General features: G+C 41.4%; 1 protein-coding gene across 5 annotated transcripts in view; it reads right to left on the bottom strand.

Moving 5' to 3' along the window:
- The window catches only part of LUC7L (LUC7 like), a 30,278-nt gene extending 10,772 nt beyond the window's left edge, over nt 1-19,506 (bottom strand). For 2 of the 5 annotated variants that reach the window (XM_081089792.1, XM_081089791.1), the window contains exons 1-5: nt 19,321-19,506; nt 17,361-17,455; nt 11,661-11,759; nt 1,462-1,572; nt 433-576 (exon numbers count right to left, since the gene is read on the bottom strand). In XM_081089792.1, the coding sequence (XP_080945918.1) occupies nt 433-576; nt 1,462-1,572; nt 11,661-11,759; nt 17,361-17,455; nt 19,321-19,381 (510 nt within the window). In that variant the 5' untranslated portion in view covers nt 19,382-19,506. Of the gene's footprint in view, nt 1-432; nt 577-1,461; nt 1,573-11,660; nt 11,760-17,360; nt 17,456-18,096; nt 18,180-18,443; nt 18,515-19,320 lie in introns of all 5 variants that reach the window. The other 3 variants (XM_081089794.1, XM_081089795.1, XM_081089793.1) reach the window with 3 other exon arrangements.
- Nucleotides 19,507-23,473: the final 3,967 nt, after the last annotated feature.

Here is a 23,473-nt window from a genome sequence, read left to right as displayed (position 1 = left end):
TCCAGGCCAATACCACTTGTATGCTACCCCAACCTGCACAGGCTCTCTCTACCGAAGATGCAGCATCCAAGGTTTCATTCTTTACAGCAATCTGCAATACAACTGTGGTCCAGTCACACAAGCTATAAAACCACCACAGCCCACCAACTCCCCAGGGAACTGGAGGAATAAGCAGTAAAACTGGTCTCTATGGAACCTCACACATGGGAATTATGCTCAGATCGGGCAAGTGACTGGTCTTAGGTTACAAAGGGACCCCAGGGGGCACAGTAAAGACAAGCCCAAGCATGCACTGGGATCCTGTCAATGTCTCCCCTTATTTTAACTCCTTCCTAAGATTCAAAAATAGAGGCATGACTTAAATTTCAGTACAGAGTCAACTCTCTGGAATTACTCAGTTTCCCCTTTCTCGAAGACATTTTTCTCACCAACCTCAGCTTCTTTTTTCTTTGCACGGACTTTTTCCACTTCCATAAGAATTTTCTGGGATTCATCCACATTTCCTTCTGCTCCCAGCTGCTCAGCTTTAGCAAGGAGTTTTCCTATTTCTTCATTCAACTCATGTACTTTTTCTGCCTAAGGGGAGAGAGAAATAATCAAGTAAACAGGCATCTAAAAAACAAAAGATTTTTAATACAAAGAAAATGAGTGTGTCGCCTGCTGAATTTCTGGTCTGTTCCACTGAAAATAAACAGAACAGTTAAAGACCCTTGGTGGCTTACATAAATTGTGACAATTACGACATCCTTATTGCCAACACTGAGACTCTGACCATAAACTAAACCTGTACACCATGTTTCAATAAAAGCAGCGGCATGTCTGTCACTTCCAATATGGCTGCAAGGATCAACACTGGTTATTTCCCAAGCTGTGTCTTTTTATGTCTCCTACACAGTTCGATATTTTGGGGTAAGAGTAATAAAATGTCTATGTTTAAATACATGAAACTTATACTGTAAGCAAAATGCCTAATTATTTGTCTTTACTTTCAGAAATAAAACAACACTTTTGGACCAGTTAGCAACTGCATATATTCTAAGAAATGCTTTTACAAAACTGAAAGGGAAAAAACAATGAGCAGTTTTAGTTCTACTGAACAGGGAGTACAGAAGAGTAATGCAGCTGACACCCAGGCCAATTATATACAGATCTACCTTCATTCCATGATATGGATGCACTAAAGTTCAAACATTTCCCCAATTCCCATTTCTGGTTTATGTAGGTTACTAAAAACACAAACTTTAAAAAGTATGTATGGTGGGGGCAGGAACAGCAGCAGTAGCTCCTGGGAGCTGAGAGCTCACTGACAGCCACCCTTTTACTGGAGACACTCAAGGCAGAGTGTCCATCCCAAAGATGCACTATCAGTGCTGATGTTGAGCTGTAAACCCGTCGGCAGCCCAGTTCTTACCAGACCGTGATCTGTACCAGTAACTCAAGGCGAAAACCTCCCCAACATACCTTTGCAGAAACTTCTGCACTGATCTCCTCCTGTGTCTCTGCCAGCCGCTTCTTGGCAAGTTCAGTTCTCCGATCACACTCAGCGATAAAGGACTCCAAGTGATCCATCGCCTAGCTCAGGAGAAGCAGAGAGCTGGGATCAATGACATGTATGATCTAAGAACCCATTTGTTCGACAGGAAAATACTCCTGGGTTGATTTCTTAAAGCCTGTAGGTTCAGTGGGAAGATCTGAAACTACACTCCAGCCAACACATCCATAGTCACATTAAATCAAGGGGCTTTGTTAAACCAAATAATCATTCAGGAGCATAGTCTTCTCATCTGATTTATTTATTTCCAAATTTTGTAATAGGTACCCCATCCCTCAACATTTCCAAGAAAATACTAAGGAAAATTACAACACTTGGCCATAATGAATAGTGTTCTCTGAGGGACAGAAAAGGCTGGATCGAAACTGGTGTTAGAGCCCTCCTCTGGTGAGCTGTGGGAAATGCAGATGATGTACTCACTGGTCTTTGTGAGCCACGCAAATATTACCCCTCATGTTCTGAGGGTAGAGCTCCCCCTTCCACCTCAAAACAAAACAATAGAACAAATATTACTGAGAGCTGTGAATACGTTTAGTTATTGCCTACTGTCTAAAATACCAGGAAAACTGGTAGACTACTTACCCAAAGAGATAAAGGAAAAGAAACTCTAGAAATCTAAATGCTTACTCTGGAGAGAGTTGGTAGGGAACAATAAAATACTAATTAACAAGCTGTCACATACTAGTATACTAAGCAGTTAATTTGTCATACTAGTCAAAGGCCCAACATTAATTTCACATACATACAAATAGGAAATCACTTGTCCAACTTTTAGGCTACCACCAATAAGCAGCATCTCCTAAGTTATACCCATGAGCCAGTCTGCTAATGTCAGCATCACCTTGAAAGCAAGGAAGTATAGCCATGGATGACAGTCAGACAGTATGATCTATCATTAAAAAAAAAAAAGAGAGAGAGAGAGAGAGAGAGAGAGAGAGAAGAAAATTTTGGGTGGAAATGATAACAAGGAAGATGAAAGTTAGGCCAACAGACCAAGTGGTGGTAATCCATATCCCTCCCCCGAAAGATGGCCAGGAGAGAGCAGGTGAGCTATTAATAAAGTGCTCCACAGGATCGGTTGACATTAGAATAACATTTCACTATGTTCAAATCAAACAATCAGAAATGCAAATGATTGGCATTTGTTTGACTGGATGCCCTGTGTTTCCTGGAAGAATATAGAGTAAATCAGTTGTGCGGACAAATTTGAACTCACCAGGATCAAAGTTCCAATGAGCTGATATGATATGGGTCACATACCATCTGTGCTCACCTAGGACATAGCTCCTAAGAGAATAGCCTGAGATGCCCCAGTTCATCCACACACAGGCACTGAGACTCTGGGGCGGAGCCCCTCTCATGTCTACACAAGTAGAGCCATTTCACACCCGAGGCAGACCCAGGGGCCCAATAGAAAACAGACATCTGACGACAGTGCCAGTGTCTTTACCAATCAGAGAAACCACTTGTATCTTAAGCAGAATCCAAATTGGCAGGGTCCAGAATCAAACTTCTGATCAGTTATAAACTAAACAATAAACTTCACAAAATAGAATAGGCAGACCGAGAGGTGTTTTAACTGCCAGGTTTTTTCTTCTTTTAAATTCTCACTTAAAAAAAAAATATTCCTCATCCGAAGATATGTTTTTGATTGATTTTAGAGAGCACGAGAGAGGGGGGTGGGAGAGAAACATCGATGTGAGAAACATCACTTAGTTGCCTCCTGTACAGGCCTCCAAAAGAGATCGAACCCATAACCTAGGTCTATGCTCTGACCAGGACACTCCAACCCAGTGAGCCACCCGGCCAGCACTAACTGCCAGCTTCTACTGCCCCTCCCTCTCTGCAATGTGCTTCTCAATTTCAGAGTGAAATCAAAGAGCAGGTCTAAATAATTTTTTAAATGTTGCATTTCTTGAAATACTTGATTACTCTCCACATGATAGTAACAGTAATTGCTATAATGGATTAAATTCTATTACAGACATCTCAGCAGAAAATTGAAAGATTAATATTTAAATTAAGCCACTTTCTTCTATACTAGAAAACTAACTAAAAAGGCCATGAAAAATAGATCTAATAGCAATGAAAATTTTTAAAAACTATAAAAAAACTTTATTGAAATACATTTGAGGTTCCATAGCTCAATCAAAATGCACAATTTTAAATGAATTGATTTTATTGTACAAAAACTGCTCTTTAAAAAGCTGTTTAAAACGAGGCACCCTTGCTAGATGGTGTGGCTCAACAGTTGAGTGTCAACCCCTGCCCAAGAGATTGTTGGTTCGATTCTGAGTCAGGGCACATGCCTGGGTTGCAGGCTCCATTCCCAGCACGAGGTGTACAAAAGGCAGCCAATCTATGTTGTTTCTCTCTCATCAGTATTTCTCTCTCCTCCTCCTCTCTCTAATATCAATAAAAACATTTTTAAAAAATAAAGTGAGGTACCCTTTCCAGGGTCATTGTATTATGACCATTTATTGTGGTATTCTTTTATGTATTTCAGTAAATGATTTTTTTTAAAAAGGTATTTGCATCTAAAAATTAAGTCCTAATCACAACTTACTAGAAAATCATCCAACTTCTCATAACTCAAGGGTGATGAGAGGAAACATGTACTACGGATACTTGGACACAGCGCAGCACTGGCACACAGGTCTCACTGCTGCTGCTGGAGGCTGTCCCCTCACACACAGGACTGTCTGTGACTGTGCTGTTTCTGATTCTGCCTGCCCAGCAGCAGTGACACCAGCCAGCAATCCATGAGCCTGAGACAAAACAATGTTGTCAGAATGGTCACAGCAAGCCTGCGCCAATGGACAGTGTTGTCTGTTCCACACATGCCTCAGAAGAGCTGTACAGGGATTTCCATTTCTCAGACGAAGAAGCTGAGGTATAGGTTCCAAACCACTAAGTGACAGCAGTATGCAAGGACCCCTGTGGTTTAGCTCCCTACATTTAATCCTCACAACTCTGAGAGTTATCACCAGCCCCGTTTCCAGATGAATAGAAACAGGTGAAATAACTTGCCCAAGGTGACACAGGGATTCTAACCCAGGATATCTGACTTATAAAATAAACTATAACTATTAAAAAAAAAAATATATATATATATATATATATATACACACACATATATATATATAGTACTGTGCATATATAAGACTAAAAAACTAGGTATAATCAGACAGAACTGGTCACATTTGGTATATTAAGACAGTTTCAAAATTAGTTAACATGGTGTGTTGTTCTAGAAACCTGTCAAGTAGAACATCACAGAACAAGACAATTTAAAGAAAAGGTCAACTGTATTACCCTAAATTAAAGAGAAACAAATTATTTTCATTTTCAACATCTGGATACTTAAGAAATGTAGTGCTTGGTAACTTTTCCACAGGATAAACTAACGAGTTAACATTGCTATTTGCCAGTGTTCAAGTTGAGAAACTTGCAAGAAACGCATTTACACAGAGTACCTAACAGCAAGTATTACATGCCCTTTCCTAGAAAATTCCTGGACAAAACACTCAAGAAAGCAAGGTCTGGTCCTAGCATGGTCAGGCTGAGGCTGCATTAGGATGGAAGAAGCTAATGGTAGGCACCTTCTCCCAGATAAAACACCCAAGTTTTGGGTGGCTCCTGAGTGGAAAGGTGCCAGAAGTCCTGTCCATCACGCTCAAACTGAGGGTATAGGCAGGGAATACCTACACAAAGAAACATTTTGATGACAACTCTGTCAAGCCCACAAAGAAATACAGTGGGGCCTTGACTTACGAGTGTCCCGACTAACGAGTTTTTTGAGATACCAGCTGTCTCTCGGCTGATTTTTTGCTTTGAGTTGACAGAGTAATTTGAGTTAACGAGCTCCTTAACGATCTCGGTCTCGGAACGAATTAAACTCGTAAGTCAAGGCCCCACTGCACATTTTTACACCTTTTGGGTCTCTCGCTGACAAAGACCCAGAGTTTGACAACTCACTGTCAGTGAAGATGTGAAAACCGGAATTCTGATACACCATGGTGAGAGCATTAGCTATGGCACTATCCATTTAAGAGTTTGGTATATACCCGTTTAAATTGTGTTAAACTATAAATTGGAATTACAAAATAGTCACAGGAATGTAAAATACAGCATAGGGAATATAGTCAATAGTACTGTAGCCGAAACCGGTTTGGCTCAGTGGATAGAGCGTCGGCCTGCGGACTGAAGGGTCCCGGGTTCGATTCCGGTCGAGGGCATGTGCCTGGGTTGCGGGCATATCCCCAGTGGGAGATGTGCAGGAGGCAGCTGATCGATGTTTCTCTCTCATCGATGTTTCTAACTCTCTGTCTCTCTCCCTTCCTCTCTGTAACAAAATCGATGAAATATATTTAAAAAAAAAAAATAGTACTGTAATAACTGCGCAATGCCAGGTGGGTACATGAAATATTGGGGGGACCACTTTGTAAAGTATATGAGTGTGTAACTGCTATGCTGTACACCTGACATACAAAATAATACTGAATGTAAACTGCAATTGAAAAATAAAAATTTAAAAAGTATATAAAAACACAAAATTTTAATTCCAACTAAACAGGTTTTGCAAGTTTCCTTTTTATCTTTTTCACATCAATATACACATCTATGATCTACGGCTTACAGAGGTCCTCAAACTTTTTAAACAGGGGGCCAGTTCCCTGTCCCTCAGACATTCCACACATGCGCACTGCGGGCCCAGGACGAGTCAGCTGCTAAGCAGGACAGGCAGCAGCAGCAAAAACACCCGGCGGGCCGGATAAATGTTTTCGGCGGGCCACATGTGGCCCGCGGGCCGTAGTTTGAGGACCCCTGGTGTAGTATTTCACTTATTTGAACAACTATAGTAACCTCTCTAATAAATACGTAGTTGGGATTTTTCAATTTCATTACTTCAAAATTATAGCAATAAACATCTTACTTCTCATACATAGGTAAATACTCTTTTAGGACAATTTCTTACAAATTGCTTAGAAGTGACTGAAAGTCTGTAAGTATTTTAAATTTGTAAAAAGGGCTGATTAGTTCTTATTTTAAGAGAATTTTCCTTTAAACCATTGCATCATGAATTAATAAATCAACTATGAACTCCAGTTTTAAAAAAGAGTTCTTTTCTAAAATAAACAAACGGCATGGGTATCTTAGTACCATCTAGATTGCAAAACTTTCATGTTGATCTGACTTCAACAACCTATTTTGAAAAAACACCTCTTGTATAATAAAAATGATTTAGCCCAGCTGGTGTTGCTCAGTGGCTGAGTGTCAATCCATGAACCAAGAGGTAGCTGGTTCAATTCCCAGTCAGGACATATGCCCATGTTGTGAGCTCAATCCCCAGTAGGGGGGTGTACATGAGGCAGCTGATCAATGATGTTTCTATTTCTGTATCCTTCTCCCTTCGTCTTTCTCTAAAATCAATAAAAACATCTTTTAAAAATAAATAAAAATGATTTAAAATATAATTCAAATGCCTGCTATATTGAACATATTTTTTTCAATATTAAAACAGGATGTTATACTTTTTTTGTCAGCTGTCTCTGTAATGTAACCCGGGTTAAAAAAAACAAAAATACTCCTAAATATCCCTGAATGATCTACTGAACAGAATCTGATTCCTCTCCTACTCAGTATCACATGCTGTTGCTACCATTAATTCTGGCAAAGAATATTAAACTTATAGAACTTTCAGAGACTTTGGAGGTAAATGTTTGACCCACCTCACAGAAATATTGCCAACAATGAAGAGATTCTACCAAAACATTTGGTGAGCTACACAAATGTGTTAAGAAAAATGAGAAAAAATCATGGATTAGTGAGGGCTCACTTGTGAAAATGAAACATGTGTCTATCTCCCAGCAGTGATGATCACACTACAACCCTTCCAGAAACCAGCCTCAATACGGACACTTAGGAGCTAATGCATCCCAAGCCTGGGAGCTAAGTGCCAACAAACAGGTTATCACGAGGCAGCAGCAGGGTCCATCAAGAGTGGGTCTATTAACCACATCTGGTCAAAAAGCTAATGCGTTCTGCTTATCAAAATTGCAATTCTGAAAAACACCCCATCCCCCAAATCACAACTAGCCTCTATGAGAATTCATTCTGAATAAATGTTCTTTGAAAGCTACAAGTGACCTCAACAGACAGATACTGGATGGCTAGTCATGTAGAAAGGGGAGACTTCCAGGTGAAAAGTCTCAGAGCCTTCTAGAGCTCTGGAATCTGTAACAGTGAGTGTATATTATCTACCGAAAATCATTTTCATCAAATTAATTTAACAAATTTATATTCTGAGAAAAAACTTTTAATATAAATTTTTAAGGTAGGGCAAATTCTATGTCATGTGAACTATATCTAAAGCCATTACTGGCCCTAGCTGGTTGGCTCAGCAGATAGAGCGTCGGTCGGCCTAGGGACTGAACGGTCCCAGGTTCGATTCCAGCCAAGGGCACATGCCCAGGTTGTGGGCTCGATCCCCAGTAGGGGGTGTGCAGGAGGCAGCTGATCAATGATTCTCTCTCATTAATGTTTCTCTCTTTCCTTCTCCCTTCCTCTCTGAAATCAATAAAGAAATATATTTAAGAAAATAAAGCCATTACTGTAAAAAACCTTTTAAGGTAAAATCTCCCTAACATCCAGAGATACCTGCTTAATACCTCACGAAACAGAATGATAGGACCACAATTTGTGTACCAACCCCCCATTAATAAATAGTTTCATCATAGCTTCTTTTCTTCCCCCTGAAAAAAGTTGCAACAAGCCTCTTTTCTGTGTACTCATTTGTGCAAATCCCCAAGATACCTTCCCAGTTGTAGAGTTCTGGGAGGAGCATACATATATGTTCACTGGACATGCTGACAGTTCCTGACAAGACTGCCCTTCTACAAAGACGGCTGCTCCAAGTTACCATTCATGCTTCAGGGCAGAAGGCCTCCCCTCCATGTGTTCACAGCACTGGTTACCAAACATTTTAATATAAGATTTCTATAATGTCAAGTAATTTTTAAGGAGATAGTGGGAAGGGTGGTTTAAAAGAAAAAGCAATTCCCATACAGTAAATTTTCACACAGCACTAAAAGGTCTTTTGACCTGTTCTAGCCCTCCAACTAAGACAAGAGTGACCATGTCACGGAGTATAAAACACCCTCCCTTCCTGAAAAACAGAACAAAACAAAAAACACACTATGGAAGCATCATACCACATTCTGCTCTTCTATTTAATCTTAGAGGTAATTTCACATCAACATACACTGAACTACCTCAATTCTCTTTTCACAGTTATAGATCATTCCACTAATCTAGCCAGTCCCTTACTGAGGGAAGTCTTCTTGGTTCCTGCTTTCTGTAGTTATAATGCTCTAAGAATATTCTGGAGCAAATTTATCTTAGTACATATGCAAGTGTTCAGTCAGGTATACTCTTACAACTGGCACTGGTAGAACGTGTTTTCACACCTTGAGATACTTGAGATCCAGGTGTATCAGGATTAGTAACTCCCCATCTCTTTAGTTCTGAATGAAGGTAAGCACCTGTTATAGGATTAGATGCCTGCTAGGAAATGCTCGGTGCCCGTTTTCTATTGAGCTATGTCAATCATGATGAATTTTATATATATAGCAGGTCCTCGAATAACATCATTTCATTCAACATCCATGAGATGCTATAGGAACTTTACTCTTGCTTATATCTACTATTAACCTACGACAAAATTGGTTTCTTTTTACATCGTTTCACTAAAGTCACAGAAGACTTACTGTATAAAGGAAACTAGCCCATCATCACATATACAAATATTTTGCCTCAGTTTGTCTTATCTTATGTATGGGAATTTTTCATAAGATAGTATCTTAAGTTTTCATATAGACTAATGCATCCATCTTTCTCATAGCTTCTAGGCTTTATAACATCTGAAGATGACAAAAACAAAATTAACTTTTTGGGGCTCCAACTTGGTATTTTTCCAACTGGCTAATCCACAGTTTCCAACACTGTTCATTAAAAACCCATCTTCTCTAGCCCTGACCAGTTTGGCTCAGTGGATAGAGCATCAGCCTGCGGACTCAAGGGTCCCAGGTTCGATTCCGGTCAAGGGCATGTACCTTGTTTGCGGGCACATCCCCAGTGGGGAATGTGCAGGAGGCAGCTGATCGATGTTTCTCTCTCATCAATGTTTCTAACTCTCTATCCCTGTCCCTTCCTCTCTGTAAAAAATCAATAAAAATATTTTAAAAAAACCAAAACCATCTTCTCTACTCTGACTGAACACATACCCTTCATAATAAACTAAATTACTATTTATATTTCAATCTCTTTCTATAGCAGCTGTGGGCAAACTACGGCCCACAGGCCGGATCCGGCTCGTTTGAAATGAAAACTAAAAAAAAAAAAAAGAAAAAGAAAAAAAGACCGTACCCTTTTATGTAATGATGTTTACTTTGAATTTATATTAGTTCACACAAACACTCCATCCATGCTTTTGTTCCGGCCCTCCGGTCCAGTTTAAGAACCCATTGTGGCCCTCGAGTCAAAAAGTTTGCCCACCCCTGTTCTATAGTCTCAATTTCTTCTACCTATTCTCTGACATTAAATTAATCAGGCCATTTAAAAAGTACGCTGACCTTCTGACTATAAAACTGACATTTCAACCTATACCTCTCTATAGCTATCAGTTTACTAAAACCTGATGTCCCTAGGCAATAGCCTCTTTATATAATCATTTTTAGGTTATTGAAGAATTAAAACTAATATAGAAAATTACCATTTCCAAGTCCCATCTGTTAGTTGAGCTTTTGCTAGACATTTTTTGTTAATTCAAAGATTCAATGCTGAGAGCACACTGCTGTTAAAGAATATATTTGAAAAAAAAATTCTTCATTCTAATCACTTTTTAAGAGATTACTGGCTTAACCAGAATTTACTCCAGCAACAATATATCCTTTAACATGTCCTTGAGGGGAAAAATGTTTTTCCTTGGGTTTCATTTTTCTCTGGCTTCCTTCACAGTCTTCAACTCAGGAAACTGAATGGCATCAAACCCTTCTAATGACTTCTGCTCATAACAGTGTTGGAGGATTAGGAGGAAAACTAAATTAAAACAAAACAACTCTAAAAAAACCCAAAACTCTAAATCATGCATTCTCAAAAGAGGAGGGGTAAAAACTGGCCTTAAAGCGGGGAAAAATCTAAGATATTACAATGGTTGTAGTAGCGTGGAAGGAATCACAGTACATAAACTGACATGCAGCATGGATTATCATGATATTCAGGGTATCACAGAGAAAACAGGGACAAATTCAGAAAAAAATAGTTTTAAAAAGGTTTCTTTGGAAGAAAATAAACAAAAGTTGTGAAATGTCATTTTATAACCAATAAATTGCAAAAATTTAACAGTCTGATAATACCAATGTTGGTGAGGATGTATACACTGCTATTGTGGGTGTAAATTGATTCAGCTACTTTATCAAACAATAGAGAGAAAAAAAGAAAAGAATTATCTTGAAAGGATGAACACGTGCATCCCTTACAAACTACCAACTCTCTCTCCCAGGAATATATCCTAGATAATAGAATATATCCTAGAAAAATCCTTATACACATGCACCAAGAAGATATGCAAGAATATTCATTATACTCTTCATAATAGCAAAAAAACCCACTAATTTTGCTATGAATCAAGAATGGATAGTTGGGCAATACTCAATCAACAATGAAAACAAACAATACCCAGCAAAATGGGTAAATAGAAACACAATATTGAGCAAAAAGGTTATTAACAACTGTCTACACTATGAAACCATTTACATAAAGCCTCAAAAACAAGAAAGAATAAACATATCTTCAAGGAATCATAAAAATATGTAATAAAAATATTTTTAAAAGGAAATGACACACACAAAGTATAGAATAGTGTTGAGGAGGTAGACACACAGGCAGACACAAAATGGTATTGGCCATGTTCCAGTCCTCAGCTAGAGTGATGGAATAACAAGTATCTATTTTGTTTGCTTCGTAACTTACATATGTTGCATTATTCCTGTTAGTTCAATATTTGGCTCTTCACAATAGGGACTAATGAACACCAAATAAAACTTACATCCAATTCAAAAAACAGGTCCCTTTCTTTACTTGCGATTTCATAATCTGCTCGGAGGGCCAAGTCGTGGATTTTGGTACATTCTCCTAAATCCATGCGCTGTAAGAAACAAACACAAGTTTACACACAAACATCTACCCATTAGAAAGCACATGCTCTGATGTCTCAACTGTCACCAATATAAACAATACTTTTTTGAATACTAATCTATCATAAGAAAATTAAGAAACAGAATATGGCTGAGAAGCCTTATTTTTCTTTTACCACCGTGACTACATGATACTCAGAACTGATGCATTTAACAGTGTAAAGTTTATATCTCTTTTAGACCCAGAGATAATTGGACAAATGAAAACCACATTAATTAATTTTGCAAATTTTATTTTTGCATCTGTCACAGAAAAAAAATATCTATTTTTTAATAGCAGAATTGGGGATGGGGGTGGCAAGAAAGAGGCAAGAAAACCCGAGTGTCCTGACAGCAACAAGCTTCTAGTTCTAGGCATTCCCTCACGCAATCTTTACTACTCAAGATGCTCAAATTGCAGAGACAAGAAAAGGAAAGGGCAGACAGAAGTCAGGTTTTGGCAATTACACCACAACCTAACACTTGGCTTTTGTGTAGCACTTAGTATACCAAAGGGAATAAAGCAGAATGGGCCGATTCAGAGCCAAATGAATACTCCATTCTCCTAACCTGGTAAATGACCCTGGACATATAATTGGGCCACTCAGTTGCCCCTTTGAGAAACAAAAGGCTCTTTAACTAAACAAATCACCTGTGTTACAGTAAGATTAGCCTGGTGTGCTATCATGTGTTTTAAGCACATGTAGAACAATTAACCCTACACAGTTCTTATCTAAATCCTGAGTACAAGACTGCACAGACACAAACACCGCCTCTGACATCTAAACAGCAACAGGGAAGTTTGTATGCTGAGAATCATGCTTACCAAGTAAGAGTTCAAGTTAACAAACCCAACATCCAATGAGACAACTCAGAACTAGTAAACAAAAAATGATGGAACCCAGAACTCCTTTGAGCTCAAAACCTTCACGTGTTATAAAATCATAACATTTTAAGAAAATTAGAGAGGCTCACAGTGCCTGACTCTTGGGCCCTATTTCACAGAAGGTATGTGCCATGCTCACTAGCAAAATATCCTTCAGCCCTAGACAGTTTGGCTCAGTGGATAGAGCATCGGCCTGCGGAATGAAGGGTCCTGAGTTCGAGTCCGGTCAAGGGCACATGTCAGGGTGTACAGGAAACAGCTGATTCATGACGCTCATCATTAACATTTCCATCTCTCTCTCCCTTCCTCTATAAAATCAATAAAAGTATATTAAAAAAATAATACATAAATATCCCCTTCAATATCACCAGTGACAGTAATAATGAGTGAGCTGCCTAGTGTGGAGTTTATCTTCATTTCTACCAAAGATTGACTCTTACATTTAAATGCTAAAACCTCTTTTTCCTTCATTATTCTTACTCTGAAGTCATATATAGTTCATGTATGTTGGTTACACAGGGGATCTAGAGGTACAGCAATAGTGGTTCTAAAAGCCAAAGTTGCAACTAGAATCACTGTCCCTATAAAGTTGACTTTTGCTACATTCACTCTTTTAATTACCAATTAAGATTCTTTAAAATACATAGTTTCCACAAATGAAACTATGTGCTTTAGCTGAAAAATTAATGGCAGCTATCAGAAATACTTAAGAGGTAATGAAGTCTTGCCCTGGCCAGTGGTTAGAGCAGTGGTCGGCAAACTGTGGCTCGCGAGCCACATGCGGCTCTTTGGCCCTTGAGTGTGGGTCTTCCACAAAATATGTGTGGGCACACACGTACAGTGCGATTGAAACTTCGTGGCCCATGCGCAGAAGTCGGTATTCTGTGGAAGAGGCACACTCAAGGGCCAAAGAGCCGCAGTTTGCCGGCCACTGGGTTAGAGCATTGGCCCACTCACCAAAGGATCAAGGATTCGATTCTCGGTCAGAGGCAAGGGCAAGTACCTGGGCTGCAGGTTAGATCCCCATCGCGGAGTGTAAAGGAGGCAACCAACTGATGTTTCTGTCCCTCCCTTTCTCCCTTTCACTCTCTTTAAAAAAACAAAATAAAAGCTAATGAAGTAACTACCACAGGAAGCACTAAAACCTTAAGTGCTAAAAATTTTAAATGCAATCAATTTCCACTCTAAAAACTTCCAAATGCCAAGGAAGTTTTTACATTAGGGAACCACAAATGAAGCAAAACTCACCGCTGTCTTCCTTTGGGTGAGAGCCCTCAAGCTCAAGTAAGCGGAGGGTAGGCCTGGGTGCCATGGTTACTCTCTGGAAGTATCTTTTCCGCTTTGCCAAGGAGGCAGGGAAGTACTGGCCAATTACCCTGGCAGCTAAACACCAAACAGCTGAAACACCACACTCTTTAGGTCTTTCCAAAATACCCCAAGTGGCTGTTAAATCCAGCCTGTCAGACGGTTTTTACTGCACAAACACCTGTGTTCTCACTAGTGCTCTGACACTGCTAACAGGAAAAGACATTAAAGGTTTCTTCCAGAACCTTTGGAAAACAAAGTTCTTCCACTGAGACAAGTTATACTACCTTCCCCCCAGCTATTTCACTCTCCCAAACTTACTAACCAATACTGTATTTTCCCATTAGGCCCCAATACAAGTATTACTTCCACTCCTCTTTGCCTTACCCCAATGACAGGAAATAGTTTTGAACAAAAATGTGGGCCTGGCGTAGCCCTTAGTAGGCTGACGGTTATAACCCCGTCCATCTTGCAGCTCCACTCTAAAGAATTATAATCGCCGAAACCGGTTTGGCTCAGTGGATAGAGCGTCGGCCTGCGGACTGAAAGGTCCCAGGTTCGATTCCGGTCAAGAGCATGTACCTGGGTTGCGGGCACATCCCCAGTAGGAGATGTGCAGGAGGCAGCTGATCGATGTTTCTCTCTCATCGATGCTTCTAACTCTCTATCTCTCTCTCCCTTTCTCTCTATAAAAAATCAATAAAATATATTAAAAAAAATTATAATCATTCCAATTTAACACAAACTCCCCATAAGACCCATCATTTAACTCTACCCCTCACCTTCCACTTCCATGTAGCCCACACCCAATGAGGCTCACCCTTTACTACAACCTCCATTTGAATTCCCAATCCTTGTCCTAATCGATCCCCGGCAACTCTTGAGATTTGCATCTTCACATGAACATGTCTCCTGGGTTTTCTCCTTCTCCTCAGTCTGCTCCTCCTCAGACTCCTTCTACTGAGGTGCCCCTAGCCAACCCCACACAGGAGTGACTCTGATCAGTCCGTGGCTTCTCATAACTCAAACGATTCCACAGCCTCTGCCTCCCTCCCCCAACTCACACCAGTCCAGATACACCAGTGGCATTCCTGCTGTCCTCATCTCCATCCTCTACCCAGAGCATTATAGCCCCAAAGCCAGGCACATGTTCCTTCTCACCATACGGGTCTCTATTCCAATGTCCCTAAGAGGCCTTACCTTATCACCCTATCTAGAACAGTCTATTACCCACTCATTATTTATTGTATGCTCTCTTCCACCATTACATGACAGCAAAGACTTAGTCTTATTGGCACCATATCCCCAGGGCCTGGCACAGAGACTAAGTGTCCAATAAATATTTGGTGAATTAATCTATACCTAACACAATAAACATTGGTAGGAAATGGCCTCATTCTGGTTATTTTTCTCACCAGCATTCTGGAACAATGCTACATAGGGATCTGATTAAGAAAAACATGGTTGGCCCTAGCCCAGTGGTCAGCAAACCGCGGCTCGCGAGCCACACGCGGCTCTTTGGTCCCTCGAGTGTGGCTCTTCCACAAAATACTACATGCAGATGTGCATGTACAGTGCGATTGAAACCTCATGGCCCATGTCCAGAAGTCGGTTTTCAGAAAGGAGATAGACGAAACAAGTACACAAAACGAGTGTGGATGGGAGAGTTCGAAGGGGTCAACCTCAGTGAACGTACCTCAATCGGATTGAGGACGTTTTTAGGAAAGGCCAACTTAGGAGTACCCTAATTAAGTTAATAACAACGTACCTACCTATATAGTTTGTTTAAAAAATTTGGCTCTCAAAAGAAATTTCAAAGCAGTAGCCCTGTAAGTTGCTTGGTGTTAAAAAAAAAAAAAGAAAGAAAAAAAAAAGAAATTTCAATCGTTGTACTGTTGATATTTGGCTCTGTTGACTAATGAGTTTGCTGACCATGGCCCTAGCCGGTGTGGCTCAGTGCATAGAGCATTGGCCTGCAAACTGAAAGGCCCCAGGTATGATTCCTGTCTAGGGCACATGCCCAGGTTGCAGGCTCAATCCCCAGTGGGGGACGTGCAGAAGGCAGCCAATCAATGATTCTCTCTCATCATTGGTGTTCCTATCTCTCTCTCCCTCTCCCTTCCTCTCTGAAATCAATAAAAAATATATTTTAAAAAAGAAGAAAAAAAGAAAAACATGGTTGAAATGCTTTACTCTGATGCATGTCCCTCGTCTCCAAACTTCTCCCACTAAGATCTATCAACAATTCCAGGTTATGAAACTTCTCCTACAGGAGTATTCTATAGCTGAACTGTTTATAACTAATGGAAGCAGACATCTATATTGATGGATTCCTTTGGCTCTGAATTAGCCAATTCTGCTTGACTTTCTCTGGTACACAAAGAGCAACACAAACAAAAATGTGTAGCAAATTCGAGTTATAATGCTTTCCTACACAAGGTCAAAGTGCAGGCAAGCCCCAGGTAAGAGTCACAAAGTTTGGCATTCATTTCCTATTTGCTGTCTGAAGAGCCAGCTTGAGAAGATTTAATACACCTAAGCAGTTTCCCACCACAATGATATTAATAAAGCAATGATTAATCACAAAGAAAACATTCACTAGTACATGCACATTTGAGCCTTAAAATGAAAAGACAGTTTTTATATCCAGGAGGTGGCTGCAAAATCTTAAAATGGTGCTGATCTTTATAGATCCTACACTTCCTAGTCTTCTTAAATCCTATCTAATTTTGAAATAAATGCACATTCTACAAAATTAGCACTAATCTGTTTCGTTGATCTGAAGTGAACTTAAAAATTTTAGGGGTCTATATTCATTGAATCATGTGTTACTTTCTTGGAAGGGTGGCATAACACAAAACTAGAAAAATCAATGTTATGCCCAACTGATTTTTTGAAAACTTCAAAATTCAGGGAAGAAATGTTATCTTGTTTGACTCTACAAAAACCTGGTAACTTTTGCCCGGCCTGTTTGTCTCAGTGGTTAAGCGTCAACCTATGAACCAGGAGGTCACAGTGTGATTCCAGGTCAGGGCACATGCCCTGCTTGTGGGCTGGATACCAGTAAGGGGTGTGCAGGAGGTAGCTGACCGATGTTTCCATCATCTCTCTCATCAATGTTTCTCTCTCTCTCTCTCTCTCTCTCTCTCTCTCTCTCTCTCCTTTCTTCTCTCTTTGAAAAAGCAATAAAAACCTATTTTTAAAAATGGTTTATTAAAAACAATTCCATTTACTAACAGAACCTATAATTTGAAGGGGCAATAAAGGTGATTTCTATCTGATAAAGGAAGACAGAATTCAACCTAGAAAACTTATACTGCCTACACAGCACCCCAGCCTGAGTGTTCTGTGATGTCTCCCTCCGCCCCCCAAATGCACCTACCGTCCCAGCCAGGATGTCATGAGGGCAGCAGTCCAGAAGGTGACTCTTGCAGACTCGGTCATCTGTAAACTTCACCCTCTGTCTGGTTTCATCTCCTGAAATTTATTTGTGGTTTTAAATACGACAATACCACGTTAAATACAAAAGCGTATCTGGTACAAGTCACCTGGATGATTTGCAGACTACCAAATACACTGAAAAGCTGATCTAGAGATATTTACAACTGGAGTGGAATACAGATGTTTTCTGATGCTAAATGTAACATGAAGAATCACATTTAATAAGATCTAACTCCATCATTGTGCCAAAGAAGTCAAGGAGTCAGACGTAAAAGGCTGAGCACCAAAAGGCCACTATCCCCACACATACATGTGGGCAATGATACCAAAACCCATGTTAATCAGGGGGCCATGAATCACCACGGATGACCTATAGCTGGCAGTTTCCACCAACAAAAGCTATTTATTAATCTAATTGTTTTGCTGTGGACAAAATGTGTAGGCAGCATTTTGCTCAAAAATACAAAGAAAGCTTTCAAACTCTACCGCTAATAAATAATCTAGACCTAGTCTTTCCTATCCCCTTTTCACCCCCACCCTTTAAAAGAAGAGTTGGCACCTGGGAGTCACTGTTAACAAGACAATACTAAAAAGAAGAAGAAAAAAACTTAAAAAAAAAAAGGCAAAAAGGAACTAGGTTAGTCAATACACACTGTGAGTTCCAACATATACTGTACCCATCTGCATTCTTCAAGACCTCAGCTGCAGAATTTTATGCCCGCTGTTGAAAAGTTTTAAAGGAAAAGTTTTCTTGCCCAACCTGCAGTAAGGAAGTCAGGGGAATGATACATAAAAGTAAAGGCAAAGTGGAACGTGACAAATTGTAAAGCTAATCTGTGTATAGGACACAGCGCTGTGTAATACTAGAGGAGGACTATATCTTAGGATTTGCAAGCATCCAGGATTAATGTAGTGTCTTCTTATGGAAAATGCTGTCTTTCTAAACTACACTTTTAAAGATACTTGTGAAAAAAAAAGCAAACACTTTTTTGTTATAACAGCTTAGAAATTGGTTGTGACTCACGGCTCGATGAACATGAGGCTTTTCTGCAACTCCCTTGCAGATTGATGTAGGCAGGCAAAGATACACTGAACCTTTATAAATAAAATAGAGGGGCCACAATTGTTCAGTTTGTATGAAATAAAAATATGGGAAGCAATTCAAAAGCAACTCAATACACAAAGAAAGCTAAAAAGCACGTTTTCACCTATGAAATACAGTGCAAAGCATTTGCACAGCCCTGCGAATGTGCCAGTGTAAACTTACAACTTCATTCCTTCAGTAGGAAACACAAACCACAGCAGGTAAATAGTTTTGCAAAGATGCAACCACTTTCTCCTGAGACAACCATCATGGTCTTGCACTCCTCCCTACCATACAACCTAACCTAACGCCTGACAAGCGCTGGCTACACAGAGCCTCTCCTAAGCGGGAAGTGGGCGTGGGAAAGCACTCGGCAGGAACCCTCGTAAGAAAAGCTCAGTTTACGGCTCCCCTTGCAATGGTACCGAACAAGAACGGCGGGAGTTCGAGGCCCATCGGCTCCCGTGGGTGTAGCTTCTCCCAAGCTGCCGGCGACCTGGAGCCCATGGTGGCTCCAGCCTTTCGCCAACTCCCCGGTGGGAAATGGCAGGACCATACGTGGGGGAGGGGAATGGAGCCCCACTGACGGAGCGGGCTCCGAGGAGGAGCTCGCCGAAGATGCGCCGCTGGAGGGAGAAAAGCCGGCCGAGGTCGCCTACCAGGCGAACCCGCTCGCACAAAGGCCCGGCGCCGGCCGTCCGCGCGTGGGGGAGGGGAGGGCGCAGGCGCAGACAGTTGCGGCCCCCGCTTCAGGCCGCCCGGCGGCCTCGCCTCACTCCCGCCCCAGCCCCTCGCCTGGCTGGCCGCCCCGACTCACCGTCCCGGGCCGTGCCCATGAGCTGGTCCAGCAGGGCCCGCATCTGCGCCTGGGCGGACATGGTGGCCGGCGGGGGCGGCAGGAACGGCCCTGACAAGGTCTCTCAATTCAGCAGCGGTGGCGACGACGAAGGATAGTCACGTCGGTCTCGAGCCCACTCGGCTCCTTCCCTTCGCGGGGGATGTCGGGAGGAAGTACGTCATGGCCGGCGGTAGGCCTGCTGGGAAATGTAGTTCCTGGGGCAATGGAAGACATCCGCTCTAAGGACTGAGGTAGGCTGGTCCAAGGCAGTTGTGTAAGCTGCGGAGCCAGTCTCTACTCCGATTTTACTCTGGAGCCCAAGACCTATAAACTTTCCGGAGGCTAACCTGCAATTAAACAAAATAAATATAGACAAACCAAAACAAAATAAATCTCGTGGGGTGTTTTTGCTAGCCAGATTCAAAATTAATGCTAGTCTTTAACCTGGACAGGAATCAGGAAGTCCTGCTGGAGGAGCTCTAAATGCCCTATGTGGTGACGGAAAGCCCTGCAAGAAGAGTTCTGTTATAACAACCCTACCACACACTTCCTCTTCCCTTCTATAAAAGACTTCCTACCTATTGCTTACCCAGGAACTTGCACCTGATTCACTATGGTGGCAAGGACTGTATTGCAAACCTGTCTTTATTTCCAATTAAATATTGTTTTTGCTGAAGGAATACTTGGCAGACTTTGCGGTCAACACAGTGAGGGCTCATCTGGGGTCCAGAGAAGACCCTGTGCTGCACCAGCACAGCCAAGGGTGAACCTGAGGAGGGGCGGTGAAGGATTGAAGAAAAGGCAGACAAGAGAATACAGCTGGGGCTCGGTAAGTCTCCTGTGCCTGGATGAGGACACAAAAGACCCGGCCTGCAAACCGATGCTTTATTTTATTGTCTGATTAAAACAAGAGTAGATTAACATGTATACAGATGTTCTTGTTTTGGCAACTTGCTGCACCTCCCACAGCCCATTAGCTACTTCAGAAGGAATTAGGGAGGGCTACAAGGTCAGGCTTAATTATGCTAGGAGAGCTCTGGGAAAAGTCCATTAGGCTGGCACTTGTTTGTGGCTTGACCCTGGAGCCGCTCCCTACACTTTCCCAAGCAGGCTGTTCTAATAGAACTACATTGCTTCTCAACCTATGCCTGACTACCTCTAGTTGGGTTTCTGAATCAGCTGCTTCAGCATGGGGCCCTGACCCCCTTCTCCTTTGGATCAAATGGCTCTTTTTAAAAAATATATTTTTATTGATTTCATAAAGGAAGGGAGAGGGAGAGAGATATAGAAACATCAATGATGAGAGAGAATCATGGATCGGCTCCCTCCTGCACACCCCCTACTGGGGATTAAGCCTGCAACCCAGGCATGTGCCCTGACCAGGAAATGAACCCATGACCTCCTGGTTCATAGGTTGACCCTCAACCACTGAGCCACCCTGGCAGGGCTTTATTTATTTATTTTTAGGAGTGGAAAGGAGAGATAAACATTGATTTATTGTTCCACTTATTTATGCATTCATTGGTTGATTCTTGTATGTGCTCTGACTGGGGATCAAACCCACAATCTTGGTATAAGGGGAGGATGCTTTCACCAACTGAACTACCCGGCCAGGTCTGGATCAGACTGTTCTAAATGGAACTGGTTGTTTTTCAGCCTGCAGGCTGCCTAAGCTAGCTGAGTTGTTTAGCCAGTTTGGGCCCTTTCTCTAGAGAAAAGCCTCTGAAAAATGGGGTCTTGGGTATTTAAATATTTCCCTCCTACAGGGCTTCTAACCAAATTTATGTTTAAAAACCATGGTCCCACCCAGCCAGTGTGGCTCAGTTAGTTGGGCATCGTCCCTTGCACCAAAAGGTTGCTGGCTCCATCCCCAGTAGGGGGCATGCAGGAAGCAGCCAACCCATGTTTCCCCCTCACATTGATGTTTCTGTTTCTCACTCTCCCTTTCTCTCTCTCTCTAAAAATCAATAAAAATAGCCCAGCCAGCATGGCTTAGTGGTTGAGCATCAACCTATGAACCATGAGGTCACAGGTTCGATTCCCAGTCAGGGCACATGCCCAGGTTTTGGGCTTGATCTCTAAAAGGTGGCATGCAGGAGGCAGCCAATCAATGATTCTCTCTCATCATTGATATTTCTCTCTTTCCCTCTCCCTTCCTCTTTGAAATCAATAAAAAATATATTTAAAAAAAATAAAATAAAAATCAATAAAAAATATTTTTAAATATTTTGAAAACCATGATCTTTAATGAAAATTTTAACTAAATGGACTGCTATGACCAAAATTAATTTAGCCCTAACTGGTTTGGCTCAGTGGATAGAGCATCAGCCTGCGGACTGATGGGTCCCAGGTTTGATTCCAGTCAAGGGCACGTACCTTGGTTGCTGGCACATCCCCAGTTGCGGGTGTACAGGAGGCAGCTGATAGATGTTTCTCTCTCATCGATGTTTCTAACTCTCTATCCCTCTTCCTTCCTCTCTGTAAAAAATCAATAAAATATATTTTTTTTAAACAGTAATTTAGAACATCAATGGCCATTATGGGGAACTTCCCCCTCAACTTTTATAATGTAATGACTCTTTAGTTCTCTATTTTCAGGTCTGAGCTCCTGTTTTAAAACCATCAGATACACTAAGTTTGTTATGTTTTTAATTTTGCCTTTTTGTTGTTGTTGTTGTTGTTGTTAAACTTTGCACCTGTTGCTTATTGAACCTGGACACGAGCAATTTGAACCATGCATTTTCCCTCTGACGTTCAACAGGATGCCCTAAAGAGGTCCTTCCTGGCATCAAGGGACAAAAGGCTGCTGATTTTGGAAGACCCGAGTACTGATCAGCTATGCCTTCAAAGATCTCCATCAAAAGGGGTGAACCTGAGGAGGAGCAGTGAAGAATTAAAGAAAACAGGCAAGAGAATACAGTTGGGGCCAGGTAGGATCACTGAGCCTGGATGAGAAACAGTGACACAGCCTGTAAACTGAAGCTTTATTTTATAGTCAGATCACACAAAGCAAAACAAGGGAGTGGTCAACATGTTTACAATGTTCTTGAGAGTTTCAAATCTATTTCGTTACTCAAGCCTTGTTTTGGCAGCACTTGCTGCACCTCCCACAGTCCATTAGCTACCTAGGAACAAAGGAGGACTATAAGGTCAAACTTAATTGTGGCTAGGAGGGCTCTGCCCTCCAAGCTGGGACTTGTATGTGGCTCTGCCACACGTAAGTCCTAGGCTTGACCCTATAGCCACTCCCTACAAGGGGGAAATGTCAAAATTAATAAAAGTTTAAAGCAAGATAAGAATCCTTTTAGGCCCTAACCGGTTTTGCTCAGTGGATAGAGTGTCAGCCTGTGGACTGAAGGGTCCTGGGTTTGATTTCGGACAAGGGCATGTACCTTGGTTGTGGGCACATCCCCAGTGTGGAGTGTGCAGGAGGCAGTTGGTCAATGTTTCTAACTCTCTATCCCTCTTCTTCCTCTCTGTAAAAAGCCAATAAAATATATAAAAAATAAAAAAGAATCCTTTTAGGAGCCTTGGTTGATTGGAGCTTCGTCCGGTACACCTTCTGGTATACCAAAAGGATTAGGGTTTGATTCCCCCCAAAGGAAGATACCTAAGATGCAGGTTCAATCCCTGTTCAGGGATACAGGAGGCTACTGACCGATGTTTCCCTCTCTCTAAAAAATCAATTAAAAAAAAAATATCCTAACCTGACCAGCGTGGTTCAGTGGTTGAACGTCGACCTATGAACTAGGAGATCACGGTTCAATTCCAGTCAAGGGCACATGCCAGGTTTCGGGCTTGATCCCCAGTGGGGGGCATCCAGGAGGCAGCTGATCAATGATTCTCTCTCATCATTGATGCTTCTGTTAGAAAGAAGGAGAGCACCAAAACCAGAGCTTAGGCTCAGAGTCTTGCAGGATTGGCTAATTTAAAGGAAAAAGGAAGGGGTTGACCTTTGCCATTTCAAAATGGCAGAGCCCAGGGGAGCTGCAAGTCACAAGGGCCAAAATGGTGGCTGCCTAAACTCCCTTCTTTGACAGAAAAAATTATGTGTTTATTCCCACAATTCCCCCCTTTTCTTTTCTTTGTTTATATTTTAATTGACTTCAGAGAGGAAGGGAGAGGGAGAGAG

The sequence above is a fragment of the Myotis nattereri genome (assembly GCF_964212035.1).
Source record: "Myotis nattereri genome assembly, chromosome: 4".
NCBI classification, from domain to species: Eukaryota; Metazoa; Chordata; class Mammalia; order Chiroptera; family Vespertilionidae; genus Myotis; species Myotis nattereri.
This window is presented reverse-complemented; position numbering and strand designations above follow the sequence as displayed.